The 19,047-nt window shown below is 37.4% G+C and overlaps 1 protein-coding gene across 4 annotated transcripts in view; it reads right to left on the bottom strand.

Moving 5' to 3' along the window:
• Positions 1 to 19,047, bottom strand: part of LOC126412177 (endophilin-A) — a 761,714-nt gene that overhangs the window by 86,644 nt on the left and 656,023 nt on the right. For 3 of the 4 annotated variants that reach the window (XM_050081659.1, XM_050081658.1, XM_050081657.1), the window contains one exon: positions 14,828 to 14,928. In XM_050081659.1, coding sequence (XP_049937616.1) covers positions 14,828 to 14,928 — 101 coding nt within the window. The remainder of the gene's footprint in view (positions 1 to 14,827; positions 14,929 to 19,047) is intronic. The other variant, XM_050081660.1, reaches the window with a different exon arrangement.

Here is a 19,047-nt window from a genome sequence, read left to right on the forward strand (position 1 = left end):
TTTCTTCGTCATCTGCAGAGCTAGTTGGCATATAAACTTGTACTACTGTAGTAGGTGTGGGCTTCGTATCTATCTTGGCCACAATAATGCGTTCACTATGCTGTTTGTAGTAGCTTACCCGCATTCCTATTTTCCTATTCATTATTAAACCTACTCCTGCATTACCCCTATTTGATTTTGTGTTTATAACCCTGTAGTCACCTGACCAGAAGTCTTGTTCCTCCTGCCACCGAACTTCACTAATTCCCACTATATCTAACTTCAACCTATCCATTTCCCTTTTTAAATTTTCTAACCTACCTGCCCGATTAAGGGATCTGACATTCCACGCTCCGATCCGTAGAACGCCAGTTTTCTTTCTCCTGATAACGACATCCTCTTGAGTAGTCCCCGCCCGGAGATCCAAATGGGGGACTATTTTACCTCCGGAATATTTTACCCAAGAGGACGCCATCATCATGTAATCATACAGTAAAGCTGCATGACCTCGGGAAAAATTACGGCTGTAGTTTCCCCTTGCTTTCAGCCGTTCGCAGTACCGGCACGGCAATGCCATTTTGGTTATTGTTACAAGGCCAGATCAGTCAATCATCCAGACTGTTGCCCTTGCAACTACTGAAAAGGCTGCTGCCCCTCTTCAGGAACCACACGTTTGTCTGGCCTCTCAACAGATACCCCTCCGTTGTGGTTGCACCTACGGTACGGCTATCTGTATCGCTGAGGCACGCAAGCCTCCCCACCAACGGCAAGGTCCATGGTTCATGGGGGGGCACAAGGATTTATAATAAAAAAATCAAGTAGTTAATCATTCTGCTCATTATGCATACTTATTTGCAAACCACATCCAAAGAAAAAAGAGACCTGCACAATTCAGTTGTATACTTATTTATTAAGCAAAATTGTTAGCTGCTGCAAGTAGAAGCCGTGCTTTGTTGTTGCTCCACAGTTTTCATAGTTTTGACTGAGATTAACTGATACTGCAGTGTTTACCATCAGCATGCCACTGTAGAAGTTGTCATCACAGAACGAGCTAAGTAAACTTGGATATTTATTTATATGACACAGCCAATTTCCAAAACTTCCTTTGTGTGAGACGGCATATGCCAAATTCTTAAGCACATTTGAAATTATAGATTCTAATATTTTACTGTTTGTATTGCTTCTGTGTAATCATTCACTGATTGTGTCGGTTCTCTAATGTATCTTCATATATTATGAAATTTCAAACATTTGTGAGTGCCATGACAGACTCATACTACTATTGTCAGCTGTATGCCTAAACTTAAACAGTTCTCTTTCAGAAATTTCTGATAACAGCAGCCATACCCTCATTCAAAAACAATCATTTCCTAATTTCATTGTATAATTACTTGATAAACAGGCTTATTTTGAGACTTTTTTGATGTTTACAAAAGCATAATTTTGAAAAATTTTTAAGCTATGTGTGTCGCAAATCAGCATTTGTGATTTACAGTTGCAGTCAAGAATAATTCACATTGAATTTCAGAGTATATCAATGTGAATAAACATACATTTTTGAGATTTTTCAGAAGTTATTATTGTGTGCATAAGCTATTTCACACTAAATCAGTGTCTGTGGTTTAGTTACTGTAGCACATTTTATAACTAAATTATCATAATACATCTATTTCCCTTTCAAGAGGAGAGTATATTATCCAAAGTTATCATAAATTAAGACAATTTTTGTGTTTGTTACTGACTACAACCTCAAAAAGTTTTATGAAATAGTAATTTTTGCCACAGGTTTTTCTGCTGCATTAATAGAAATCTCATGTTTTGTGTACTAGTTGATTCAGTTCTTAAAGGGAATTTGTAATATTTAAGGATAATCATCAGGCTTAGTTCAAAGTTATTTGTTCACGATCCTGTAAAACATTGCACCAACCACAGTGCAGTCCCACTGTGAGTGCTGTTCTCAAACAGAGGATGAGTTAGTTGACAATCGTAAGCAGCTGGAAAACGCCCTGACTACTACAAAATAATATGCAGCTACTGCAAATCAGTGTGTTGGGGGAGCTTCCAGGAGTGGTGTACCACAGGTATCTCAAGTACTATCCTCTCCTGTGGATCGTGCCTCCTCTGCAGGAAGTATGGAATCTGGCATTACTCATCTACCTCACTGTGAGTAGCACGTCAATGGTATGTCTAGGCATCCTTTATAGGGTAGTGGGGATCACAGAGAACTCATATGGTTATACTGATAACCTTAACCAACAATTCTAGGTGCTGCCTTTCACTGAAACTGAAGCTGAGTCTGAGTCCGAGTCAGTGAGACACTCTTCATCTGTTTGTCCTGCGTCCAGAGAAGGAAAACGCAAAAGGTAGGGGTCTATTAATCATTGGCAGTTCAAACATATGGCGAATAATGGTAACTCTTAGGGAAATGGCAGCAAGGGACCGGAAGGATCAACAGGCACACTCAATGTGAATGCCTGGGAGCATCATTCAATATGTGAAGAGCTATTCTGGTAGCCATTGATGGAACAGAGTGCAACCAACTGCAGATTGTGGTACACACTGTAACAAACGATGCCTGTCGTCTGGGCTCGGAGGTCATACTTGAATCATTCCAGCAACTAGCAGAGAAGTTGAGAAGTCCTGCCTTGCACATGGATTTTCAACGAAGATCACAATATGCAGCATTGTCCCCAAAACTGATTGCGGTCCCCTGGTTCTGAATCGAGTCAAAGGACTGAACCGCAAACTCTGAAGGTTCTATGACAAGCTAGTAAGTGACTTCCTGGACCTGTACCATATGTATGAGAACTGTAGCTTCCCCCTAAATGGGTCATGTGTGCACTACACATCAAAGGGTGCTACCCAAGTAGCTGACTTTGAGTGGGTTGTACACAAGGGTCGTTTGGATTAGGTAACTCTCCATCCAATCCACATAATGACAGCTGTAGGAGACCAAAAAGTATTAGCATAAGATACAAAGGAATGCCCCTCATGGGTGAAAGTATTAAAATCCTAGTAGTTAACTGCCAAATCATTCGCAACTAAATACCAGAGGGTGAAGTGCTCCTAAAAAGCAGTGAAGCTCACATAATACAATGTACAGAAATTGATAAGTATATATCAAAAGGACAGGCTAATGGGATTTGGAGGCAGTGAATTTGTCACAGTAGAGAAGTTACTCAAATTCACCAAGATTTGAAATTAAAGCTGCATATGAGACTGGGCAGAACTCAGAGGTGTGCATAAAATTGTAATTAGATCCTTCTATTGACCACCACACTCACCTCTTGATGCAACCGCAAACTTTAGAGAAAATGTCAGTTCACTTGTAAGTATGTTCCCTGATCATACTGTGATCACTGGAGATTTTAATCACTCAACAATAAATGGGGAAAATTACACTTTTGTTAGTGGGAGGCATGACAAGATATCCTGGAAATCATTAATAAATGCCTTCAGTGAAAACTACCTAGAACAAATGGTTCAGAACTTCACTTGTGATGGGAATATTTTAGATCTAATGACAACAAATAAACCTAACCTCTTCGAGATGTCCATATCAAAAATGGTCTCAGTAACCATGGTACAGGGGTGGCAACAATTATACAAAACAGATGGGAAGATATATATTTTCAGTAAACAATATAAAAAAAGCAGTAGTGTCCTGTCTCAATTAGGAACTTCAAACTTTTAGCAGAGTACAGGAGCATGTAAAGGAGCTATGGCTGCAGTTTAAAAGAACAGTAGAACAGTTGACCATGCACCAGATAGATCTGTACCTAGTAGAACAGTTCACAATGGGAGGGACTCTCCATCATATAAGCAGAGGGCTATAGACAGAGAGATGCTAAATGAAAAACATTTAGCTTGAAGAGAGCAAAGAGTGAAGCCTTCAATGGCTACTGTAGCAGAATTTTGTCTAATAATCTTTCATAAACTCCCAAATGAATTCTGGTCATATGTAAAGACTGTTAGCGGCATCAAAGTTAGTGTTCATCAGTCACGGATGAGACAGAACTGGAACTGAGGGTAGTAAAGCAAAAGCTGAAATGCTTAACTCTATTTTCAAATGTTCCTTTACAAAGGGAACACTCAAAGAACAGCCCCAATTTAATCCTAATGATGACTGAAATATATATTAGTGGCCATGGCATCAAGAAACAGCTGAAATCATAAAAACTGAACAAAGCTACAGAGCCCAATGGAATCATTATTTGATTCTATACTGAATTTGTGACTGATTTAGCCCCTCTTTCAACTCTAAGCTCTCATATATCCCTTGAACAAGAAGTCTTTTCCAGTAGTTGGAAGGAAGCACAGGTCACACCAATTTATCATTGACATCTATTTGTTACTCAAGCTGCAACATGGTTGCAAATCAAACAGTGGCCCACATATAGAATAAATTTCCTTTTTTTTTTGTCATCAGACTACCAGTTTCGGTCTATAATAACCATCTTCCAATCTGTTTTATAAAAACATGTCCTGATGTACTGCAGCCATAGTTGCATCGTCAAATGTTATACACAAAATCAGCACCAGCATCGTCAAATATATGTAAATAAAAGCATATGCAAGAGTCATCTTGTCAGCAGCACTACTGTTCGAAACAAACTGCCGTACAGTAGCCACAAGATGTTTGTCGCTACTGTACTTGTGGCTACTGTAAGGCAGTTTGTTTTGAACAGTAGTGCTGCTAACAATATGACTCTTGCATATCCTATATATGCTATATATTTGACAATATTGGTGCTGATTTTGTGTTTCACATTTGACGATGCCACTATGGCTGCAGTACATCAGGACATGTTTTTATAAAACAGATCTGAAGATGATCATTATAGACCAAAACCAGTAGTCTCATGACAAAATATTTGTGGCCATAGATGTAAAGTAAAGGAAATATATTTGTTATATAATCAAAGAACATATTCTGAGCTCAAACATAATGAAGTACCGCAAACAGAATAGCCCCCTCCATGCCAACCAGCATGGATTCCAAAAACACTGATAATGTGAAACCCAACTAGCACTATTCCCACAAGACCTGCAGAAAGCCTTGGATCCAGGCAGTCAGGTAGATGCTGTACTTTTTTATTTCTGAAAAGCATTTGACTCAATACCACATCTACACTTGTTATCAAAAATATGGTCATAATGGGTATCATGTAAAATCTGTGACTGGATTGAGGATTTTGGGACAGGGAGAACATTGCATGTTATCTTGGATGGGGAGTCATCAACAGATGTAGAAGTAACTTCAGATGTGCCCCAGGGGAGCACATTGGGAACCTTGCTGTTCACATTGTATGTTAATGACCTTGCACACAGTATTAATAGTCACCTCAAACTTTCTGCAGACAATGCACTTATCTACAATGAAGCACTATCTGAAAGAAGCTGCATAAATATTCAGTCAGATCTTGATAAGATTTAAACATGGTGCAAAAATTGGCAATTTGATTTAAATGTTCGGAAATGCAAAATTGTGCACTTCACACAAAAAAATATAGTATCCTGAAACTATGATATCAATGAGTAACAGTTGGAATCGGCCAACTCCTACAAATACCTGGGTGGAACACTTTGTAGCGATATGAAATGAATTGCTTACATAGCTTCAGTCACAGATAAAGCAGGTGGTACACTTTGATTTATTGGTAGAAAGCTGAGGAAGTGCAATCACCCTACAGAGAAGACTGCTTACAAATCACTCATGTGACCCATTCTAGAATACTCCTCAAGCATATGAGACCCATTTCAAATAGGACGAACAGAGGATATTGAACATGCACAGAGAAGAGCAGCATGAATGGTCACAGATTTGTTTGGACTGTGGGAGAGAGTTGTAGAGATACTGAAGAAAGTGAACTGGCAGACTCTTGAAGATAGATGTCAACTAACTCAGGAAAGCCTACTTATGAAGCTTCAAGAAATGGCTTTAAATCGTGACTCTAGAAACATACCACAACCCTCTATATATTACTCCTGTTGGGACTGTGAGGACAAGATATGATTAATTACAGCACACAAGGAGGAATTTAAACAACCATTTTTCCCACACTCATATGTGAATGGGATGGTAAAAAACCCTAATACTCATACGGTGGAATGTACCCTTTGCCATACACTTCACAATGGTTCGCAGAGTATAGATACAGATTACTTGAATCCAATTTGGCACACTGATATAAAAAAGTGCACAGATCTTGTTACTTATTTGCCTAAACATCTGACTGACAGAAAATATTATGTTATAACACTGATACACGCACACACACATTCGCATGCCATGTACAGTTTTTCCAAATGAATAATAATTTTCTATTTTAATTCATGTGGCTGTGTGCCACCAGAAGTCCACTATATCTGACTCATAAAGAATTAATGATAGTATCCTTAGACTGTTTGCCGATGATGCTGTAGTCTACAGGAAAGTAGTATCACATGAAAGTTGTGAACAAATCAATGAGGATTTGCAGAAAATAAATGCGTGGTGTAATGACTGGCAGTTATCTCTCAATATTAGTAAGTGTAACCTACTGCGTATAACAAGGCAAAAATCCCCATTAATGTATGAGTACAAAATAAATGATCAGTCTTTGGAAGCAGTAACATCAGTCAAGTATCTGGGTGTGACTATTTGAAATGATCTCAAATGGAATGATCAGATTAAACAAGTAACAGGTAAGGAAAACTCTAGATTGCGGCATATTGGTAGAATCCTGAAGCGATGCAGTCCTTCAACAAAGGAAATAGCTTACAATATGTTAGTTCATCCAGTCTTAGAGTATTGTTTATCTTTATGGGACCCTTACCAGTTGGGTCTGATTCAAGAGATTGAGAAGGTCCAAAGAAGAGCGGCAAGATTCGTGACTGGTACATTTAGCCATCGTGAGAGTGTTACAAACCTCATAGGAAGTTTGAAGTGGGACACACTTGCAGATAGACGACGCGCTAAACGAAGGGGCTGCTCACTAAATTCCGAAATCAAATTTTCACCAAGGATGTAGAGCATATATTATTACCACCAACTTTCAAATCGTGTAATGATCATCATTCAAAGATAAGGGAAATAAGAGCTCGTACTGAGGCATTCAGACAGTCGTTTTCCCCCACGTGATCCGTGAGTGGAATAGAGGGGGGAGGGAATATGACTTTGATGCGAATTGTGCCCTCCGCCACACACCACTTGGTGGCTAGCGGAGCATATATGTAGATGTAGATGTAGATAAACAATGATTGTTTGTCAAACTTTTTCTTTATTAACCTTAGCTGTGCTCTGATTAGACACTTGGTAATGATGACAATTCATAATATCTTAGACTACCTGATGGGTTAAGGTGGAACTGCCTGACTGAAGTTGTGTGTGAGAAATGGGACACAAGATGGTGAAACTTCACGTACTTGAGTTTCGGAGCTGTTCGCAAGATTATCTAGCAAGATTATCTAATGAAAGGCAGACATATGGGAGGTATTTACAAAAATTTTATATATTAAAACAAATAGATATATTAATAGGTTACTTATTATCGCTATTTTGCCACACATCCAGAGACTTCAGAAGTATGGAGTTTTGTAACAAATATCCCATTTCTGCTCTATGCATGGCTCGGCAGTCTCTCATATAAGTCTTGTGTGCAATCTTCTGGAGGGAGTGGGTTATGAATACATCATGATGTATCTTCACTCATGATACGCATGATTTCAGAGATCGCACATCCCTACAGTTCACAGACCAACTTATAGAGGCCACCTGAGTCAGCCCCCTGGTTCACTCTGGTGAGCTACTAAAGAAACAGGATTATTTAAGCAATCGCAAACGAGTACTTAGCCTATTCTGTAACCTGTATTTCTGTTGTCCAGTCAATGTGTTCAGTGCTATGCCCAACCTGCACTTTGCTGTATCTTACGTGTTGCTCTATAAAGTACTATGTTCCATAAATTGTGTTTGTTCTTGCTATAGGACTTTGATACCACATGAATCTGAGAATACGTCGTGACACAACATTACCTGAAAACAACTTTCAACATTATTTGTCAATACATCTGTTACAGTACTTTCAGTAACGTGGTTAACAAGTCATGTTTAAGTGCATTAAAAATGAGCAGTCAATATAATTACAAAATTAATCAATGATGATATCACATGGTCTTTGTAACAACATAAACATCAACAATAATGAACTTTGTAATGTTTCCACTGTAAAAAGCATCTATTCAGTGAAAAGTGTGAGTACTATGAATTACTGTTATTATTTTGAAGTAAATTACCTACATTCCTACAATTATCACAAGTCTTTATTAGTAAAAGTAATTCCGTATAATTTTACATACTATATGTATACAACTGATGAAGGTATTAGCAGAAGTGATGGGGCTTGTACTGTTATTAATTAATATGTGCTTGATTTTCACAAACTTAAAAATCATTAACTGTAAATTCACAAAAGTTATATTTCTAATTATGTATCCTGTGTATTGTTCTGTTATAATGTTATTTAAACATGTCGTTGAAGACATGAGTAGTCAGCGTTGCATCCATTTTTGTGATGTCCACTATGTGCTTGTCCTGTCACAACTTGAGTGTTGTAATAAATAGCTAAAATTACACTTTAGTGAGTTGACTTTGTTATTCAGTAGAACCTATGCTGCAAAAAAGTTCTGATATTGCAAAAAAGAAATCACAGCTCATGTTTAAATGTAGAGGACATTATTTCACTGAGTTACATCACCCATAAATGATCTGCAGAAATTAAGTTAGGTATTGAAGCATACTCGTAACAGAACAGTAGTATTTCAACAGCCTTACGTAGATTTTAATGACAATATTATGAAAATGATAGATTGCTACTCACCATATAGTGGAGATGCTGAGTTGCAGATAGGCACAGCAAAAGGACTATTTAACAAGTAAGCTTTCAGCCAAAAGGTCTTCTTCTGAATTAGAAAATATACACACATTCATGCAGACACAATTCACACAGACATTACCACTGACGGTGACATGAGACAGTGGTTATGTGCATGTGAATTGCATTTGCATGAATGTGTATGTATGTTTTCTAATTCAGAAGGCCTTTTGGCTGTAAGCTTACTTATTTAGCAGTTCTTTAGTGGTACCTGTCTGCAACTCAGCATCTCCACTATATGGTGAGTAGCAATCTATACCCTTCATAGCAGTGTCATTATTTTATCCTGGATTTTTCATTGATTGATGAGTAGATTTGTGTACACCCATGTATGCAGTAAAGTTGCTACAGTTACATTGTCTGTGTACTCCCTTCACTTTCTGTTTCAGGATCTTTACCAGTACGTTTCAGTATAGTGATGTAAATCAAGTAGGGTGATTCAGTTTTTACTTTTTACTTCTGCATTGACAAAGCCTTCATTATTTTTTTTTAACCTGTAAACATACAGTGTCTTTCACTTTATATGGAAAAGACTACTGAAAATAGACACAAAATCTGAAATACATCCTGTACTTTGAAGAAAAATAAATAAGTTGTAGTGGTGGTACTATCTTAAATGAAATATAGACTATCAAATACACCAGTGTTTCTCAAAACTGCAACACCAGGAATGACATATGTGATTGAAACAAATTTTGATTAGGAACATAGCAAAACACAAATGATTAGGGTTAAAGAACTGGACAAAACCTGTGCCTTATATTCTTGCATGCTGCAATCACAGGTTCTGGTTATTTGTCAACCATATGCTAGCTGTGTTGAATGGGTGACATGTCAAGCAAAGTTGTAGACACAAGTGAAGCAGTGGTGCCAACTGCTCTTCAAATGAGGCTTGAAAATTTCCCACCACACATACCTTACATGGTCATGATAAAATACAGTTTGTAGAAATGAGTGAAGGGAGGCAGCATGGTGTAGTTCAAAGCCTCCAAAAACAGCACTGATTCATATGTATTCAATATACAGGAATCACTATAACATGTTGTATCAATGGCACTTCACTTCAAACAATGATGTGTTTGTCTGCTAAGCCACTCAACAATGAAGGCTGCCATATTGCAGTCAGCACAGTAGCAGCAAACACTTCTTTGTCCACCATTGCAGGATGTTTAAAACACAACAGGTCAGAAATCATTATGTTTGCTTTGCCATTCAGCATGTCAGTACTGGCATTCATGTGTCTAGTATAATCTGAAAATATTGAGGTTTCTAAACAATGGAAACTTACAAAATGCAAAGATACATGTGCTCCAATTTGTGCTGTATCAGACAATGAAAAACCATCAATACAGATGCATGGTCTGTTGTGGTTGTGTGAACAAAGATACAGTCAGCCTGAGCAGTAGTTACATTACATGGTTCAGTACCAGTTCATTGCTGCATACAACTCTGTTTTATTCACCTGTTGCCATAGCGGTGTCTCGTGTACCAGTCAAAATTATATGGTGTGGTACACACACTTATCAGAGTTAAGTTCTTCTACCCTGTTTGAACTCGCTCACATGTTGATATTGAGCTTTAACACATGCATTCCACTTTGTTAGATGGCTCTTCAGACCTGACCTTTCCAGTCACACAAGCTAATGCATATTTGTGCACAATCTCTCTGCAACCTTTATCAGCTGTTGCTACTGCTCTGGTCTAAACATCCTCAGGGCAACTCTTTCTGGATACTGCAGTTTCCACTAATTTTAGTGCACGCAGAAAAAAATTTATCTTACATCAAACTACAGTTGTAAGGGCAAAGGTCTACTTGAAAGAAACTTCTGCTTTAAAACGAAATAGGAAATTCATCTGAAACTTCCACCTCTCGTGATACTCCAGAATAGGAGTGATACCAACAATTAAATGCTAACAGCAACAAAGATTTGTAATTCTGAAAAGTTAGAAGTGGTAAAAAGGGCAGCTGGTATGTTAAATATAGCAGAGATAACTGGCATGGAGAGAAGCAACTGAGGGAAGAAGCAACTAGAGAGAGAGAGATACACAAGAGAGAGAGAGAGAGAGAGAGAGAGAGAGAGAGAGAGAGAGAATGACAAAATAATACAAGTGAAAAAATGCAAAAACAAGAGCAAAAACAAAAGGATGAGGAAAAGATGAAGCAGATTTCAGATTGCTTTCCTTTTGACATAATAGTTCTTTCCGGTGATGGAGCAGGAGTCTTTAGAAGTAGTGCAAGGTTTTCTGTGGATGGTGGTGACAGGGATATAAATCACATGCTGTGGGAGTGGTTATAAAAGATCCTTCAAGGGCAGCAACCATGTTGAGGAGATTCAGGGGATGAGAAGAAGCTACAACAAAGGTGTGAAGAGAACAGTGTGCTCTGTTGACAAAATTGTGGCCCATCCCTTGCACATATTTGGTTAAGACATTCAAGGCAATGAAAGAATTGTGTGATGAAAGATACAGTCTTTCTTAAGGCAATAATCCTCTCAACATCATGTCACCTAGCATAACTTTGTTACTATCTTCCAGAACAGCAGATGCACAAAAGTGGCGTTAACTCTCATTGAACTGTTTCTCAAACTAATTCACATATGCAGCATTTATTCTTACCTTTATGGACACTGAGTTCCTACACTATGTGTTACACTTTCTCCTTAATCAAATTCAGTACCTAGTTCATGCAGTAACACATGATTACACCTTACTATTTTGAATACTAAAAACTCTGCCCTCAAGAAAAAAGACATTACTATTATAATTAAGCTCTAATTCTCTGATCTTTCCAAAAGATGACTTCTTGCAATAATTATTTCTGTTACAAGCTTCCACATATTGCAAGTTCTCACAATCTTCTGTAGCAGTACTGCGTACATAAAAAATACACGGAATTGTAACGGTTTAACATTGTTAACCTTACTGTATCTCATATGACACTCAAAAATAAACTACAAATCCAGTGAACTAAAATTCAACAATCATCACTACAAGAGAGCACAAATACACACACAGCCAAAAGGAATGATTTTTTGTATGCTCTTTGACATTAATGTAACTCACAATTATTAAGTATGTGTCTACGATAATCATAGTTAAGCAAACACTGGAGACCATACAGCTGAATCAAGACCGTACAAAGTTGGTTGCTGACAACTTGATTCAACTGTATTTGCCCCTTTTAGAAACTTCAATTTTAATCTATGACCTTCATTTTTTAATATGATACTCAGACAATGTCCCTTGAAGTTCCGGATATTTCTACGTCACATTATAACCTAGTTACTTTCACTGCTCTTAATTATATTAGCTAAAGGTTTTATTTTTAATATAAATAAATTTTAACATCAAATGTAATAAAAAGACAAAATAATAATATTACAAATTTAGCTGTTGTATTTAAAGAGATATGTACATAATCAGCATGAAGTTATCATTTGTTGTTTAGTAAAGGCACTTAAAACCAAATGTGTGTCATTTTATCATTCAACATATATTCCAGCAAAAGAAAAATCTATGTTTCTCTCAACAATGGCATCCTTCGCATAGTCCTCCTGTCAATTCCTCTTTCCGCTAACACATTCAGAAAGTCCTGGCAGTGTGTACATCAGTATGGAACTCAGATCATCTTTTTGTTCAGTGTAAGCTATTTACCAGCCATTACATTGGTCATAACCATTAGTTCTCTGCTCTGTGAGATGGTTCTTGTTACCTCAGCTTTTGCAGTCAATCACTTCTTCCTTCAGGTTCTTTTGCAGTCAATCACTTCTTCCTTCAGGTTGTTTACTTACGTCCAATAAAAGACTGCCTAGGATATAGTCATCTTTCATTTCCTTCTCTTCTGCTCCTCTCTATACGCCCTATGATGGTATTTACAGTTTTGTCGTACTTTCTCCATAAGTGACTTTTCCAATATCTTTTAATACATTCAGTTTCATCCAGTAATTGCTTATTTGTTCCTACTCTCCTCAACACCTCTGTTTGTCACTTTGTTTCCCCATTTTATTTTTTCAGTTGTCTACTATGACTACATTTCGCAAGTCTTCAACCACTTGGTACCTTTTTTTCTCATGATCCAACTTTCCACACAGGGCTGTAAAACACTTCAGACACTTCAGTAATTTTTGCTTTAATCCCATTTCCACACTGCTACAGAAAATCCTCCTCTTCTTAAAGGTTGCTGATTTTTCCATTACTATTCCCTGTGCTGCACTTCCCACTTCCCCCCCCCCCCTCCCCCCCCCCAAATACTTCCTATTGTATTTACAAAATTCTAAAATCTGGCATATAATCTAGTTCATGTCCAATTAGCCTAATTTTTACTCTTTCATCTGCTCCTACTGTCATTATTTTCATTTTTAATATTGATTTTCATTCCATAATATTTCTTGGTAGCTTTGATTTCCTCTGAAATTTCTTTGAGCTCTTTCCATCCCTGGCTACGAAAACCTTATCCTCAGCATATCTCAAATACCTTATTCTTCAACCAGTGATTTCTAACCCTTGACCCTTAATAAACAGTGCTCAATCATATATATTGAATAGTGTACTTAATACACAACAACCTAATCTTACACCCTTCCCTTATTGTATCCTGTTGTTCTCAGCTCCTTTCAGTCTCAACTGTTCCTGTTGTGAGCATCCACAGAAAGTGGATGGAGGACTGTAAAGCTACATGTAGGCGACAAAATGTTGGTAGCCCATGTCTCGTCACAGAACGTGGAGGCTGAAGGCCCTCCCTCATAAAGCAGGACACGTGCCTCTGGAAAACTACCCCACAGTACAATCCCTATGCATTCCCATCTTTTTCCAATAACATCATCAATTATGACTGCAGTGGGCATGGGAGGATCACTGTAAGTTAATGGAAACCTGTTACTTGGTCAGATTCACCATCTTTGTCTGGATACGGAGTCATCTGGGAGAACAGCTGCTCACACCACATACCATGTCATGAATGCAGGCTGGAGGGCAGTATTATGATGTATGGGACATTCACTTCTTCCACAGGACTATGGTAATAATTGAGGGCACCACAACAGTTGTGGACTACATTAACATTACTGCAGACCACTTGCATCTTTTCATGCATGATGTCTTCCCCAATGGTAATGGCATCTTCCAGCAGGATAATGTTCATGTTGCAAGGTCAGAATCATGCTACAATGGTTTAAGGAGCAAGATAGTGAACTCACGTTGATGTCTTGACCACCAAATTTGCCTAATAAGGACCCAATTAACTCTTCTGGGATGTTATTCGGGCACCATCTCCATGCCCACAAATCATCTGCCAATATTTATGAGAATTTCACGAGGTGTGTGTAGACATGTTATGCCACATATCTCCACAACTTACCAAGGACTTGCTGAATCCATGCCACACAGAGTCATTCCTACATTGTGTTCCAAAGGTAGACCAACACAATATTAACCACATGGTCATAATGTTTTGACCCATCAGTGCCTGTATGTAATCTTTTGTTTACAAAATATAACATTATCTTGGCAGCATGAAAAATGAAGCTGACAGTTTTATGCTCACTGCATTTTCTGATACACTGTTTCTTTGTCAATGGGATCATCAATGGAGTCAGGAAATCCTCTGTCAATCCCTTTGAGTCATCTTATATTTCTTCACTCAAGCACTTCAATATTTCCCCTGGGGTCATATATGTTCTTATTTTTTTACTTTTCATTTGTCGGTATTAAGTTTGTAACAAAGTAAAATGAAGGAACCTCCAAATCCAAACAGTATGTTATAACTTTTCTGTAACTTAGTTAACAATTAATTATTGTTTAATGATGTTAGAAAAGTTTCTAATTTTTTAGTAGTAGTAATAGTAGTAATAATAACAGACAAAGAATAAGTTATAAACCACAATATTAATCAGTAATAAGGACTTATAAATTACTTGCAAAACTAAAATAGTACTTACATCATTCTCTAACAAATTGTGCATTCCAACTTGAGCAAGTTGGAGTGATTCTGCAAATTTTTCTTCTGACATCTTTATTTCCTCATCTGTAATGTGAGACCCTATAGAGTAAGGATGAGTTGAAAATAAAAAAAAACAATATTTCAATAGTTTTCTCATATTAATAAACAGAAGTAAAGAAATTGAATAATAAAACAGAAGCAATGAAATGACTTGTTGGTAGTTATATTACTGGTTCTTTCTCTACTTATACATCATTCAACATAACCGGAACACACTTTAGCTAACAGCTTTTTTATTCATACAAAGCATAATGCTATATAAAGATTAACAAATCATTGCATTTTCAGACTGCAAGCATTAATGCTCCTGCACAAATACAAACCTAAATCAGACATGCCAGCTTCCTTACCACTGTTTTTAGGACTCTTAATTACTGGCCATCATCAAGACTTTGTTCAGTGACAACTAACTGACCAAACTTGTCTGTAACACAAATAGAATGGAATCCCCATTGGGAAGTATAGGATTATTCATAGTATGCAAAGCATGCATGGCAAGACGAAACTACTCGTATACATTTACAATGTAGGTAATAAGTAACTCACGAAGCGGAGAGTCTTAAAATTGAGAGACTAGCGTTTATGAGGATTCATATCTTATGGTTTCTCTAACGGCATTTCCTGTTCCACTGTTTCTAATTAAATCATAATAGCATATCATAAATCATAATGCCCAGATGTTAATGGAACATTATTCATATTTCTGCTCCAATATTTTACAAACCAATAAATAAATGTCATTCTCATGAAAAGCAAGAATCCAGGTATCAAAAACAATAATGCACAACACTCACTCATATCTCAGACTTTTGTATCTTGAGATCTTGTCACAGAGCACTAATGGCAAAATGGGAAATGAGAAAGAAAGGATTACAAGTGTAGGAAAGTTACGAAAAATCATTAATCACTTAGGATACCAACTAAAAAAAGCAATAAAAATAAAATGAAAGATGTAATGTACATGCTAAACAGTGAACAAAATTATTTAAGAAAAAACTGATTCAAGTTACAAGACAGTCAATAACAGACGGAAGACAAGTGCCTGGCCAAAGGTTGGTGGGAATAAACAAAAGCTTTTTTTTTTTTTTTTTTTTTTTTTAGGGGGGGAGGTAACAATGATACTAACGATACAAGGATACAAGCATAAACTTATTTAAAGACAAGGTGGAAATGACTATGGTCACTGCCAAATCTCAGGTCTCCATATTTTGCTGGAATGATCTTTGAAGTGATAGCAATTCTGAGCCAGACAACCCACTTCAGAATAAAACTTTGACTACTTATAATGATAAACTGAGCTGACGGAGTTATATGTGAAATGCAAACAGGGTTAGAAGTAAATGCAAATGATAAGCCATATATATACTTCAACAGAACTGAAAAGGAAAATAGTAGAAGAAAAGACAAAAGGGGACTATAACAAAAATAAAAACAGAAAAAGAGAAAATAAATATGAGAAAAGAGGTGTAGGAGAGAATGGAACACAGGGAGAAAAGAAATTGAGTGTACACACATGCAAGTGAAGCAGATAACTGATATGAGGCCCAGGAAATAGAGTAAAAGACGAGATGGAAACGAAGGGAAAAAAAGAGGGGAAATTAGCATGGAGAAGAATTCTGTAATTTAAAATCAGTTGGATGGTAAGGTTTGATTGTAACCATAGTTATAATTGTTAAGAAACTACTGATAATGGAAAGAAAGAAAGAACAAAATACATTGCATGCAGTTGCAATATGATTCAGTTAATCCCTACTTCATATATAAATAATGAAAAGAGAAAAGATAGCCAGTTGCCATGTAACTGAACCCTTGAGCAGAAGACAGGAACATAAACAAGATTAGTTAGGCTGCAGAGAGAGAGAGAGAGAGAGAGAGAGAGAGAGAGAGAGAGAGAGAGAGGTCAATTTGAAGAATGATGTTATCCAAAAGTGAATCTACAAGCTCTAAATCTTGTGTAAGTGCCTGTGTGCTGTTCCCAAAGCTCAACTATATAGCGAGTTGTTATTTGTACACTTTCTATTATTTAACTGGTCACAAGACATACTCTGAGATACCTCTTAGGATGTGGGTGCTTCTTCATAGTTGAAACACACAAAGTAATGATGTTTCAAAAACACAGAAGCTGCATCTGGAATATATTGGTGCCTGATAATTCTTAAGCATACATCAGAGTTACTTATGTGTTCCGTAGATCATATTCATGATGAAAGTTATGCTGTGGAAAAAACTACTTGCTGGTCACTTACAGGTGTTTTTTTCTGGGTAAACGACTAATGGAATGAAATGATCATATGGCATTATTGGCTAGGAAACACTATCCGGGGCTGTTAGTGCAAGTCTTTTACTTTGGTACCTCTTCAGTGACTTGTGTATCAATGATGCTGACAAGAACACAACACCCAGTCCCTACGAGGATAATATCTCTGAGCCCAGCCAGGAATCGAAGCTGAGCGCTCAGCATGGTAGTCAGCTGTGCTGACCACTCAGCTGCAGAGGTGGACAATGACTAATAATTTCTATTCAAGAATTCCTCTACGGTATAGGAGAAGATGTAAAGGAGAATCATCTTTAATCTACACTGATCACCAGCCCTTTGCCTTTTGTTTTGTTTTGTTTTGTTTTAATGTGCAAAAACAACTGAGGTCATAAGCACCCACATCGTAACCTTAGAACATCAAGGAGCAAAAGGAGTTAAAAGCGACTATATGTTAAGCTCTATCGACAGAAGGAAAGGCAGCTAAAAACAAGGACTTCCTCTTGAAGAAAGGCCTATAAAATACACCGTAGAGACAGCGGAAGTCCCCAAACCAAAGATTAAATGTCCTTCGCTTATTGCTACAATAGATAAAAGTAAAACGTGATAAACAGCCCACGCATCATTCATTAAAACAGCCGATAACTCATATGGCAAATTTACACTAGAACGTAAGCAGTTAAAAAAAAGGCATTCAGTCAGGAAAAGGAAAACTGTCAAAGGTTGACGACAATGAGCACAAACCAGTGGGGGATCACCACTTAACAAATGGCTAAAAAGACAATGTCCAATACGCAACCTAGCTAAAATGATCTCGTGGCAAGAGGGCCAAGAGGATGTCAGCCAAGCCGCTGGGAGAGGTTTAATTCCCTGGAGCTTGGACCTGTGAGAAGACCAATGGTGATGCCAAAGTGACACCACCTGTCAACAGACGGCAACATGGAGATGACCCAAAGGAACAGAAGAGCTAGAAGGCGAAGGCAGGAGGATTGCAGCCTGAGCAGCAGCATCGGCAGCCTCATTTCCTATAAGACCGATGTGACCAGGAACCCACATGAACATCACAATAGCTCCCTCAACTATGAGCAAGTGGAAGCTTTCTTGGAACAGCTCTTTGCATTGGCATCTACTTTATGTAGCAGCAGAGAAACATAAGCAAGTGAGGGCATACATTTTTTAAAGAAATCCTCTATGAAAAAAGTGCTCATACATACTTTACATTAACCACCTAAACATTATGTATGTTTTTCATCTAGCAACATAGGTGATTTAACTTTCATCGTTGTATCTCTGCTATTTCTTCAAATTTGTCTTTTTTCCACGTGATGCAATAGTCTCCAAATTTATCTTTACACACTCTCACATGTTGTACGTTTCTGTCAGTTTTATTCTGATTTATACTTTTAATGAATGTGAATATTTTATATGTATACCATGTTTTATCTATTAGCATGAACTCTCTCATTTTAGGGTTTACATAGAATGCAAGAAGTATCAGACAAAGCTCATACTCATGAATGCAAGAGCTGTTGTGGAAGCTGATAACAGACAAAGTGGGCAGTGGGAATCAAATTAAATGCATTGAAGTGAAATGAATGGATTGACAGATATGAAATCAATGTAAATGCAGTTACATTAGTCACGCTGGGAAGTATGCTCACACAGCCTATTGGTTAAGGTGCTTGCTCACAAAAAGCAGAAAATCTGGGTTCGTGTTGGAGTACAGCACAGATTTTTAACTGTCATGGTAAAGTAATGAATAAAAGAAGACTGCCAAAGGTTACACATATAAATAAAACACAAAAATTGTCTTTCTCAAAAGGCATTTTTCTTCCTCAACAAATTACACATGACTTGTATCTCCGAGATGGCATCATTAAAATTGTGTCATTTCCTTTCTATTA

This window comes from Schistocerca serialis, chromosome 7 (assembly GCF_023864345.2).
Source record: "Schistocerca serialis cubense isolate TAMUIC-IGC-003099 chromosome 7, iqSchSeri2.2, whole genome shotgun sequence".
Taxonomy (NCBI): domain Eukaryota; kingdom Metazoa; phylum Arthropoda; class Insecta; order Orthoptera; family Acrididae; genus Schistocerca; species Schistocerca serialis.